The sequence below is a fragment of the Cervus elaphus genome, chromosome 6, assembly GCF_910594005.1.
Source record: "Cervus elaphus chromosome 6, mCerEla1.1, whole genome shotgun sequence".
NCBI lineage: Eukaryota > Metazoa > Chordata > Mammalia > Artiodactyla > Cervidae > Cervus > Cervus elaphus.
In genome coordinates, this window is record NC_057820.1 from 31,067,131 (window position 1) to 31,078,412 (window position 11,282).

An 11,282-nucleotide genomic window follows, 5' to 3' on the forward strand; every position below is an offset into this window, starting at 1 on the left:
CGATCATATAATTACGCAATATACTTTTAACAATATACAACAGTTTTAGGTATATGGTGTCCTTAATAAACTTTTCAAGTTGTTATTTATATATTCAATTTTAGCTATAAAGAGAACGCTATGAAGTTATCAAGAATTCACCATGATCAGCCTGTGAAACCCCTGGACCGAGCAGTCTTCTGGGTTGAGTTTATCATGCGCCACAAAGGAGCCAAGCACCTTCGCCCAGCCTTCCATGACCTCACCTGGTACCAGCACCACTCTTTGGATGTGATTGGCTTCCTGCTAGCTTGTGTGGCAACTGTTGCATTCCTGGTCACTAAATGTTGCCTGCTTTTTTGCTGGAAGTTTGGTAAAACTGCAAAGAAGAAAAAGAGAGAGTAGCATTTTTTTTTTTTTTTTTTTAAGCAGTTGACCTGGAATCCTTGGAATGGTTCATTGAAGTAACCAGCCATTGATTAGTATAGATTCCTCTCCTACTCCACTGGATTCTTGTCCATTCCTCAGTTTACCAAGCCAAAAATCAAAGACTTACTCCCCAAATATGCCACATGATTCAGAAATAAACTTTAAAATAATCTATTCTTGAAAAAGAGAATGTAAACAATTAAACAAATGGAAGTTACTACCATTAAAGGCTCAGTGTTTTATTTATCAATTTTATTTCAACCAGTTGAGCTGCTGTTTGAGGTCTTAGGAACATAATGATTAATTCTATTTTCAGTATTGAACATATTGAATATTTCCTGAAGATCTAACATGATTTTGGGTTCAGTGTCTACTCATTATTACTCACTCTCTAAAGAAACTGGACAAGGAGTAGTGTAGAGTACAGTCTAGCCAGAGCTTCCCTTCCAGTCAGGATGGTCAGGAGAGTCTGAGTTTCTACTCTGCGGTACCGCACATTTTGCTGCCTGCTGCCTGCTAAGTCACTTCAATCATGTCCGACTCTTTGCGGCACCCTGGACTGTAGTCTACCTGGCTCCATTGTCCATGGGAATCTCCAGGCAAGAAATACAGGAGCTGGTTGTCATTCCCTTCTCCAGGGGATCTTCTCAACCCAAGGATCGAACCTGCATCTCTTATGTCTCCTGCATCCATAGGCAAGTTCTTTACCACTAGCCCCACCTGGGAAGCCTTAAAGCACATTTTACACCATCAGTTTTCTTTCAGATGACACAGCAGACTTTTTCCCGTTTGTAAACACTATTTTCCATCTTTCATTTCAAGATTCCCCTTCATTTGGATATTAATAGCGATAATACTTCATTTGTATTATATGAATATCCCTTCCTGGCTTCAGAGAACTAGCTGATTATCATATGTTAGCAACGTTGATGGTACAATAGAGCAAAAGTAAATGATTAGAATTTAATACCTACCCTTTTAAATTAACTTAAAAATCTATTTAATTCTTCCTACATTAATTTTATTTACAAAGTACATAAGTAAAAAAGAAGCAGCAAACTACTAAAAAGCCACACTGCAAATACTTTTGGAGGAATATGTATTTCTCAAAAATGCTATTTGCTATGTGGATAATTTCTCCAATAAATGGAAACCCGGGAGTTTGCGCATTTCTTCCTTTTCCTTTGTCTCATCACTTTTCCTGGTCCTCTCATGAACTGTACTGTGACCACTAAACTAAGCACAAGTACCTAGACGTCTTATTAACTAGTGTCAGCCAGAACTCTGCAGTAACATGAGGATAAAAGATGATTTTTAATAAAAATAAAGAAGTCTTTTCCTTTCTTTTCTAAAAAAATCTATCTTCCAGTATGTTGCCCTTGAGATCTATCCTCCAGTATGTTTTGACCTTGAGATCAAAAAACTATTCGGTCTTACTGTGATAGCATTACACAGTGGTAATCAAGTTCATTAAATGATCTACCACAGCTTTTGATATTTATAATCCAAGCTTGCATCTGTATCTTAGAATAATTATAAATCACTTGGGCAGTTATCTGCTTTTTACAACAACAGTGGCACAAATAACAACAAGGTAAAGATAAATTTATTTTTAGATGTGGAATTAACTATAAAGAGATTTTCTCAATTGTATGATGTTTTGAATAATTAATTATAATGAGTTAAGGTATACAGTTTAAAAAGGGTAAACATAATTTTGTCTTGCTTATGATAAAATTAATGTAATCAAACCTACAATTTACCAAGTGCTATATTCTGGCAATAAGATAATGTATTTTCCTAAAATATTGTTTAAAATCATAATTTAATCTTTTGTTACTTTCCACCAATGTCAAGGTATACCATCACTTTTTTTTTTTTTTAATAACCAAATGAGGTAGCATAAAGAGGTTAAGCAAACTCACGATATGGATACCTTGAACAATTTCTGAGTTTATTCAAAAGAACTACCATAACAAATAAATGAATAAATTATATCATGTAGAGACCAATGTTTTTCTTAACCACAATTTTCACCTATTTAAATATCTATACATTATTATATTAAATACATTAACAACATGGCAGTGATTTTAGGTATGCACAAGCTAAACCTTTGTAACATGTCATATATTTCCACTTTAAGTTTGATAAAATATTTTTCAGGAGTTTGATGATCTCTGATCTTTCTTGTCAGTTAAAATAGCAAGCTTTAATATACTTTATTTTTTAAAATATTTACACTTGATATGTGACTATTTTATGAAATCCTGCTCAAGTTTCTTCTCAGTCATGACAATAGAAAACATTAATGTGCTGTGCTGTGCTAAGACACTTCATTTGTGTCTGACTCTTTATGACCCTATGGACTGTAGCCTGATAGGCTTCTCTGTTCAGGCAAGAATACTGAAGCAGGTTGCCATTTCCCACCCCCCACTCCACCGCCCCTCAGGGTATCTTCCCGATCCAGGGATTGAATCTGAGTCTCTTAGGTCTCCTGCATTGGCAGGTGGGCTCTTTAACACTAATGCCAACTGGGAAGCTCGAAAATGCTAATAGGGGGATGAAAATATTTTATACATGTGGCTCAGATCATGAACTTCTTATTACAAAATTCAGACATAAACTGAAGACAGTAGGGAAAAATCACTAGGCCATTCAAGTATGACCTAAATAAATCCCTTATGATTATACAGTGAAGTGACAAATAGATTCAAAGGATCATATCTGATAGATAGAGTGCCTGAAGAACTATGGATGGAGGTTCATAAATTTGTACAGGAGGCAATGATCCAAACCATCTCTAAGAAGAAATGCAAAAAGGCAAAATGGTTGTCTGAGGAGGCCTTACAAATAGCTGAGAAAAGAATACATGCTAAAGGCAAAGGAAAAAAGGAAAGATATACCCATTTGAATGCAGAGTTCTAAAAAACACCAAGGAGAGATAAGAAAACCTTCCTAAGTGATCAATACAAAGAAATAGAGCAAAACAATAATATGGTAAAGATTAGAGATCTCTTCAAGAAAATTAGAGATACCAAGGGAACATTTCATGCAAAGATGGGCTCAATAAAGGAGAGAAAAGGCATGGGCATAACAGAAGCAGAAGATAATAAGAAAAGGGGGCAAGAAAACACAGAACTATACAAAAAAGATCTTAATGACCCAGATAACCATAATGGTGTGATCACTCACTTAGAGCCAGACATTCTGGAGTACAAAGTCAAGTGGGCCTTAGGAAGTGTCACTATGAACAAATTCCACCTCAACTATTTCAAATCCTAAAAGATGGTGCTGTGAAAGTGCTGCATTCAATATTCCAGCAAACTTGGAAAACCCAGTAGTGACCACAGGACTGGACAAGGTCAGTTTTCATTTCAATCTCAAAGAAGGGCAATGACAAAAGATGTTGAAACTAAAACACAGCTGCACTCATCTCAGTTCAGTTCAGTCACTCAGTTGTATCCGACTCTTTGTGACCCTAAGAACCGCAGCACGCCAAGCCTCCCTGTTCATCACCAACACCCGGAGTTCACCCAAACCCACGTCCATTGAGTTGGTGATGCCATCCAATCATCTCATCCTCTGTTGTCCCCTTCTCCTCCTGCCCCCAATCCCTCTCAGCATCAGGGTCTTTTCCAATGAGTCAACTCTTCGCATGAGGTGGCCAAAGTACTGGAGTTTCAGCTTCAGCATCAGTCCTTCCAATGAACACCCAGGACTGATCTCCTTTAGGATGGACTGATTGGATCTCCTTGCAGTCCAAGGGACTCTCAAGAGTCTTCAACACCACAATTCAAAAGCATCAATTCTTTGGCGCTCAGCTTTCTTTATAGTCAAGCTCTCCCATCCATATATTACTACCGGTAAAACCATAGCCTTGACAGGACGGACCTTTGTTGGCAAAGTAATGTCTCTGCTTTTTAATATGCTGTCTAGGTTGGTCATAACTTTTCTTCCAAGGAGTAAGTGTATTTTAATTTCATGGCTGCAATCTCCATCTGCAGTGATTTTGGAGCCAAAAAAAAAAAATAATAATAATAATGTCAGCCACAGTTTCCACTGTTTCCCCATCTATTTGCCATGAAGTGATGGGACCAGATGCCATGATCTTAGTTTTCTGAATGGTGAGCTTTAAGCCAACATTTTCACTCTCCTCTTTCACTTTCATCAAGAGGCTCTTTAGTTCTTCTTCACTTTCTGCCATAAGGGTGGTGTCATCTGCATATCTGAGGTTATTGATATTTCTCGCAGCAATCTTGATTTCAGCTTGCTTTTCTTCCCGCCCAGCATTTCTCATGATGTACTCTGCATATAAGTTAAATAAGCAGAGTGACAATATACAGCCTTGATGTACGCCTTTGCCTATTTGGAACCAGTCTGTTGTTCCATGTGCAGTTCTAAATGTTGCTTCCTGACCTGCATACAAGTTTTTCAAGAGGCAGGTCAGATGGTCTGGTATTCCCATATCCTTCAGAATTTTCCACAGTTTATTGTAATCCACACAGTTAAAGGCTTTGGCATAGTCAATAAGCAGAAATAGATGTTTTTCTGGAACTCTTTTCTTTTTTTGATGATCCAGCGGATGTTGGCAATTTGATATCTGGTTCCTTTGCCTTTTCTAAAACCAGCTTGAACATCTGGAAGTTCACGGTTCATGTATTGCTGAAGCCTGGCTTGGAGAATTTTGAGCATTACTTTACCAGCGTGTGAGATGAGTGCAATTGTGTGGTAGTTTGCTATCAAAGCAGTGCTCAAAATTCTCCAAGCAGGGCTTCAGTACTGTGAGAACCAAAAACTTTTAGTTCAAGCTGAATTTAGAAAAGGCCGAGGAACCAGAGATCAAATTTCCAACAACCTTTGGATGATAAAAAAAGCAAGAGAGTTCCAGAAAAACATCTACTTATGCTTCATGACTATTCTAAAGCCATTGACTGTGTGGATGGCAACAAAGTGGAAAATTCTTCAAGAGATGAATTGATACACCTTACCTGCCTTCTTAGAAATCTGTATGTAGATTAAGAAGCAAGAGTTACAACCGGATATGGAACACACACTGGCTCCAAACTAGGAAATGAGTACGTACAGGCTGTATATTGTTACGTTGCTTATTTAGCTTATATGCAGAGTACATCATGTGAAATGCCTGGCTGGATGGAGCATAAGCTGTAATCAAGATTGCCAGGATAAATATCAATAACCTCAGATAAGCAGATGATACCACCCTTATGACAGAAAATGAAGAGGAACTAAAGAGCCTCTTGGTGAAAGCGAAAGAGGAGAGTGAAAAAGCTGACTTAAAACTCAACATAAAAAAAATGAAGATCATGGCATCTGGTTCCACCACTTCATGGTAAATAGATGGGGAAACAAGCGATACCATGACAGACTTTATTTTTGGGGGCTCCAAAATCACTACAGGTGATGACTGAAGCCATAAAATAAAAGATGCTTGATCCTTGGAAGTAAAGCTATAACAAATCCAGACAGTGTGTTAAAACACAGATACACTACTTTTCTAACAAAGGTTCATATAATGAAAGCTATGGTTTTTCCAATAGTCATGTATGGATGTGGGAGTTGCATGATAAAGAAGCCTGAACATGAAAGGATTCATGCATTTGAGCTGTGGTGTTGGAGAAGACTCTTTAGAATCATTCGGACTGCAAAAAGTTCAAACTAGTCAATCCTAAAGGAAATCAGCTCTGAATATTTTTGGAAGGACTCATGTTGAAGTGAAGCTCCAATACTTTTTCCACCTGATGCAAAGAGCGGAATCATTAGAAAAGAACCTGATGCTGAGAAAGATTGAAGGCAGGAGGAGAAGGAGTCGACAGAGAGTGAGATGTTTAGATGACATCACTGACTCAAGGGCAAGCTGAGTTTGGGCAAGCTCCAGGAGTTGGTGAAGGTCAGGGAAGCCTGGTGTGCTGCAGTCCATGGGGTAACATAGAGTTGGATATGACTGAGTGACTGAACAGTGAAGTGTATATACACACATATGTGAACACAAAGTCACATTCTATACATTATAAAAATGACTCATATTTTTGGTTTTTAATTTCAAACTTGCTTGCTTTTTAAAATGAAGAAAGCGCTTTTTTCTGTCATGTTTTATCTATTTAACCAAAAATAATGATTTTCTGTGTTTCAGATTTATCACACTCCTTACGTTTATGAGATTATCTGCTGTATTTTAAATGGTAATACAATTGATACTTAGAAAGGTCTGCTACTCATAAAATAGAGAACTATAAGTTCTGCAGTATATGTTGAATTACTATTAACCTTCTGCTTCTCAATTTTATTTCCTCCCCAAGTTCTTTGCTTCTGAATCCACTCCAGTTGCACAAAGGTTCTAGTTTCTGACTCCAAACTTAACCAAGGAGACTGAGATTCTAATATCTCATTCTCAGTTCTTTTCACACAAAGACAGTCTTTAATACTCAGATAAAACTGTATATGATATCAGTAACCCATATGGCAACATGAAATAAAAGCACCTTTCACCCTTAAAGGATTTGTCAGACAGTAAAATTATGATTTTTGTATCAAGGGAAGCCACCCCACTATCCTAGGGACCCTTTACCACAATTAATATGCTTCAGTTTAGTTCTTGTCTCCTTTCCAGGCAACCTCCTTCAAAAGGACTTATGCCCTCACTGCTGTTTTCAATGTCCCTGACCTCACAGCAGGCCACTGTCAACCCATGCCTCCGCCAGAGACTCCTGGACACTCAGAGGCAAGTCTAGGTCAGTTCCTTGTATGGTCACTGCTCCTTTCTCCTAGGTCCTGGTGAGCACAAGGTTTTTTTTTTTGTGTGTGTGTGCCCTCCAAGAGTCTGTTTCCCCGGTCCTGTGGAAGTTCTGTAGTCAAATTCCACTGGCCTCCAAAGTCAAATTCCCTAGGGGTTCTCAGTCCCTTTGCCAAATTCCCAGGTTGGGAAATCTGTTGTGGGTCCTAGAACTTTCTTAGCAGTGTGAGAATTTCTTTGGTATAATTGTCTTGCAGTTTGTGGGTCGTCTGCTCGGTGGCTCTGTGGTGGGGCTAATGGAGACCTCCTCCAAGAGGGCTAATGCCACATGCTGCGTGTCCCAGATCTGCTGCAGCCAGAGTGCCTGTCCCCAAGGCACTCTCCCAGGCCTCTGCAGGAGGCACTCAAACACTCAAAGGTAGGTCTGATTCAGTCTCTCTGAGACCTTTGATAGCTAGGTGCATATGAATGAAATGATTTCAGCAAGCCCAGAGACTTACAACTTCCATTACATAGAAGATTGCTAAATCTTTTCATGTGAGAAATTTAGCTTTTAACAGTAGTCTTTTAATATTCAGATTACCTGTCCCTCTTTGCAAAACTTGTTGTATAGCCTAGCTTCTCTCTTACCTCCTTGGAGTCAGCTTTCTCCCCAGTTGCCAAAGATGCTGCCTCACAGCTCAAGTCCTAATATTCCCACCAAATAAAACCTAACCCTCAGCTTTTAGGTTGTGCATATCTTTTCCAGTCAACATTGTAAAAGGAGGTAAAGTTTTAAAATGCATGTGTAGTCAAGTATATTTTGACCTTCCCTGGTAGCTCAGCTGGTAAAGAAACTGCCTGAATGCGGGAGACCTGGGTTCCATCCCTGGGTTGGGAAAATCCCCTGCATAACGGAAGGGCTACCCACTCCAGTAGTCTGGCCTGGAGAATTCCATGGACTGTATAGTCCATGTGGTTGCAAAGACTCAGACACTACCGAGTGACTTTCACTGTCAGTTTTTGCAGTCAGTTCCATACTTTTTAAAACCGTTTTGCAAATTTTGCTTTGTGTTCAGAAAATTATATGAATATAAATTATGAAGGAGATGTTAGTATTATGACCAGGAATGAATGAATGCCTAGACTCATCCATCAACCAGACTTCATCCCAATGTGCTATGTGCTACGTCACTTCAATAGTGTCTGACTTTTTGCTACTCTGTGGACTGTAGCCTGATAGGCTCCTCTTTCCATGGGATTCTCCAAGCAAGAACACTGGAGTGGGTTGCCATGCCCTCCTCCAGGGGATCTTCCTGACCCAGAGATCAAACCCATGTGTCTTATGTCACCTACATTGGCAGGTGGTTTCTTTACCACTAGTGCCACCTGGGAAACCCCTTTATTGCAATGGTTTCTAATAAAAGGTGATGCCTGCAGGCAGCACTAGAGGGAGTCCTGCTCTCATTCCAACAAGTCCTGCACTTGCTACTCAGTGCAGAGTTTGGTAAAAGGCTGAGTCGACAAGCTCTGATTCCAGGTTGAAATGATTTTCAACTCTGCCCCAGCTCATATTCCTTTTTTCTAACTGAGTACCATATAAAGTGGGGAATAGAATACTTGAGTGTGTCATCTAAGACAGATGGCATGGGCCACTATGAGTCCACTTAAATTGTGGAAAGGCGATTAGAGGCCAAAAGTCCATCTAAAGATGGATAGTTCCTCTCTGATTTTAAGTGGGAAGAGGCAAGAGAAATGTTAAGCCATAGTTTCCTGAATTTACTGTCTCTTCACTCGCCCATTCATTTACTAATTTATTTATTTGACCATGCAGTCTTCATTGCAACATGAAGGTTTTTATTTATTTATTTTAGGTTGTGACATGCAGTGTCTTTAGTTGTAGCATGTGAACTCTTTAGTTGCTGTGTGTGGTTATCAAAGCTTTTGCTTTGATACTTCAGAATGATCAAAAGATCAGAGTATTCAGTCACACAAAAGACTCTTTGGAGACACTGAAGGTGTGAATCATTCAAACCAGAGGGAATGGTGGAAGTTCCACTTTATCCCCATTTCCTCTTCCTTTGAAACAGTGTCTGTAGTGTTATGCTAGATCTGTCATCATTATATTTGAGGGACAGATAACTCATTCGTTAGACTCAAAGGAGAGGGATTATGCTCTATAATGGATCATATCCAGAGTTTCTCCCATACCTGACTGAGATGAAATAAAGGAGGAGATTTAGGATCTTAAGATCATGTTGTAACGTGTTGAGACTTTTAGAAAACTAAGGATGAAGTGAATATATTTTGCTTGTGTGATGAACATGAAACTCTGGGGCCCAGAGGAGAGACTGTGGTTAGCAGAATAATGACCGATGAAGACATCTAAGCCCTAATCCCCAGACACTGTGAAAATGCCAACGCACATGGTGAATTTTAGTGAACTTTGCAGATGAAGAGAATATCTTGCATTGTCCAGACTGAGCCCATCTAATCACATCCAAATTTTCTTAAAAGTAGAGAACTTTACCTAGCTTCAGAGAACCAGAAAAATAGCAAGATGAGAAGAAATCAATCTGCTGATGCTGATTTTGGAATGGAGGGGAAGGGGTTGGAATGTAGGAACTAGGAGAGAAATGCACCATGGAATACAGGCAGCCTCCTGAAGCTGAGAAAGAAAAAGAAACAGATTCTTCCCCTAAGTCTCCAGAAAGACATGTTTAGCTATGCCAGCACCTGGAATTTTAGTCCATCAGACTTCTGATCTAAGAAGTAAATTTATAAAGTTTAAAGTTCTGAGTGTGTAGTAAGTTATTACACCAGCAAATTATAAAAAGAACTAATAAATTAATACAAAATTAAATTTTATGATTCTGTCCTTCCCATCATGGAAGGAAAATATTTCATTATATTAACAGGTTATATAGAGACATGGTGATATGAAACAGAACACCTTAAGACCCAAGACTCATTTTGTAAATGGATCACTGGAATGATCTTCTTGTCTTCTCATAGACACAAATCCTGAAAGCTAAAATAAAATCAATCTGAGAAATAATAATTCAACAAGAAACCATTTGATTTGCAACCCAAACATTGACTCCAAGCAGGGTTAGATCCCTAGGTCAGGAAGATTCCCTGGATGAGGGAATAGCAAACCACTCCAGTACTCTTGCCTAGACAGTTCCATGGACAGAGGAGCCTGGTGGTCCACAGTCCATGGGGTCACAGAGAGTTGGACATGGCTGAGTGACTAGCGCTTTCATTTTCACGTTCTTTCAAGTGCTAATTACCTCTCCTCTGGAAATATTAAGACTTTCCAGATTAGCCCCCTTTGTGGGGTTCTTTCATCTCATACCTACATTCTCACAACCTGCCATAAGAAATTTTCAGAAATGAAATAAGGAAATATCTCTCCAGGACTTGAAACTTTTGAAGGCTCCTCACAGATTACAGAGCAAATATTTATATAACCACAGTAAATTTCTTCTCATAATCGGAGGAAACTGTGTTCCTTCAGGCTTCCTTGCTTTTTCACATTGCTCTCTAAATCTAGATTCCCCATACATACCTTTTATTCTTGACAAAACACTAGTCAGTACTCAGTCTCTGCACAAACATCACTATGTGAACATCACTTCTTTACTCTCCCAGGGAGACTTGTTCTGTGTTCTAAAGGGACTTATAAGGGACTTTATAACCAAAATAGTCATAACTAAAAGTAATACTTCCATCATAGGCATGCACTATCCAGTTCTCTTTCTTTTTCTAGATTTTCAAATCTATATTTTTCCTTTATCTCTTTCCTCAGTGTCCAGGAAATCAAAGCTTATTTCACTGGCAGAATGAATGTTTTGCTTAGAATCTATATCCAAATCCTCTTAAGAGAGATTCTCCTCTCATTTCAGGTCAATAGATTATGGATATCATGAAAACAAATCTATCCCATGACATGCATCTTCCCCTTCCTGCTTCTGATTTGATGGGAATTCCTGGTAAGATTTTTAATATAATATACCTCAATTACAAAAGTAGGATACAAAATGAAGTTCAGAAGAAGGTACTTAGAGGATAAATTCTTTCGAAGAGTAAGTTTTGAGGAAGTGTTGAAGAAGTGAGAGGAATAGAAGGAAGGTCACAA

The 11,282-nt window shown here is 38.7% G+C and overlaps 1 protein-coding gene across 2 annotated transcripts in view; it reads left to right on the forward strand.

Moving 5' to 3' along the window:
* Window positions 1-631, forward strand: part of LOC122696503 (UDP-glucuronosyltransferase 2C1-like) — a 45,030-nt gene extending 44,399 nt beyond the window's left edge. For both annotated transcript variants that reach the window (XM_043906575.1, XM_043906576.1), the window contains exon 6: window positions 105-631. In XM_043906575.1, the coding sequence (XP_043762510.1) occupies window positions 105-384 (280 nt within the window). In that variant the 3' untranslated portion in view covers window positions 385-631. The remainder of the gene's footprint in view (window positions 1-104) is intronic.
* The last annotated feature ends 10,651 nt before the right edge of the window (window positions 632-11,282 follow it).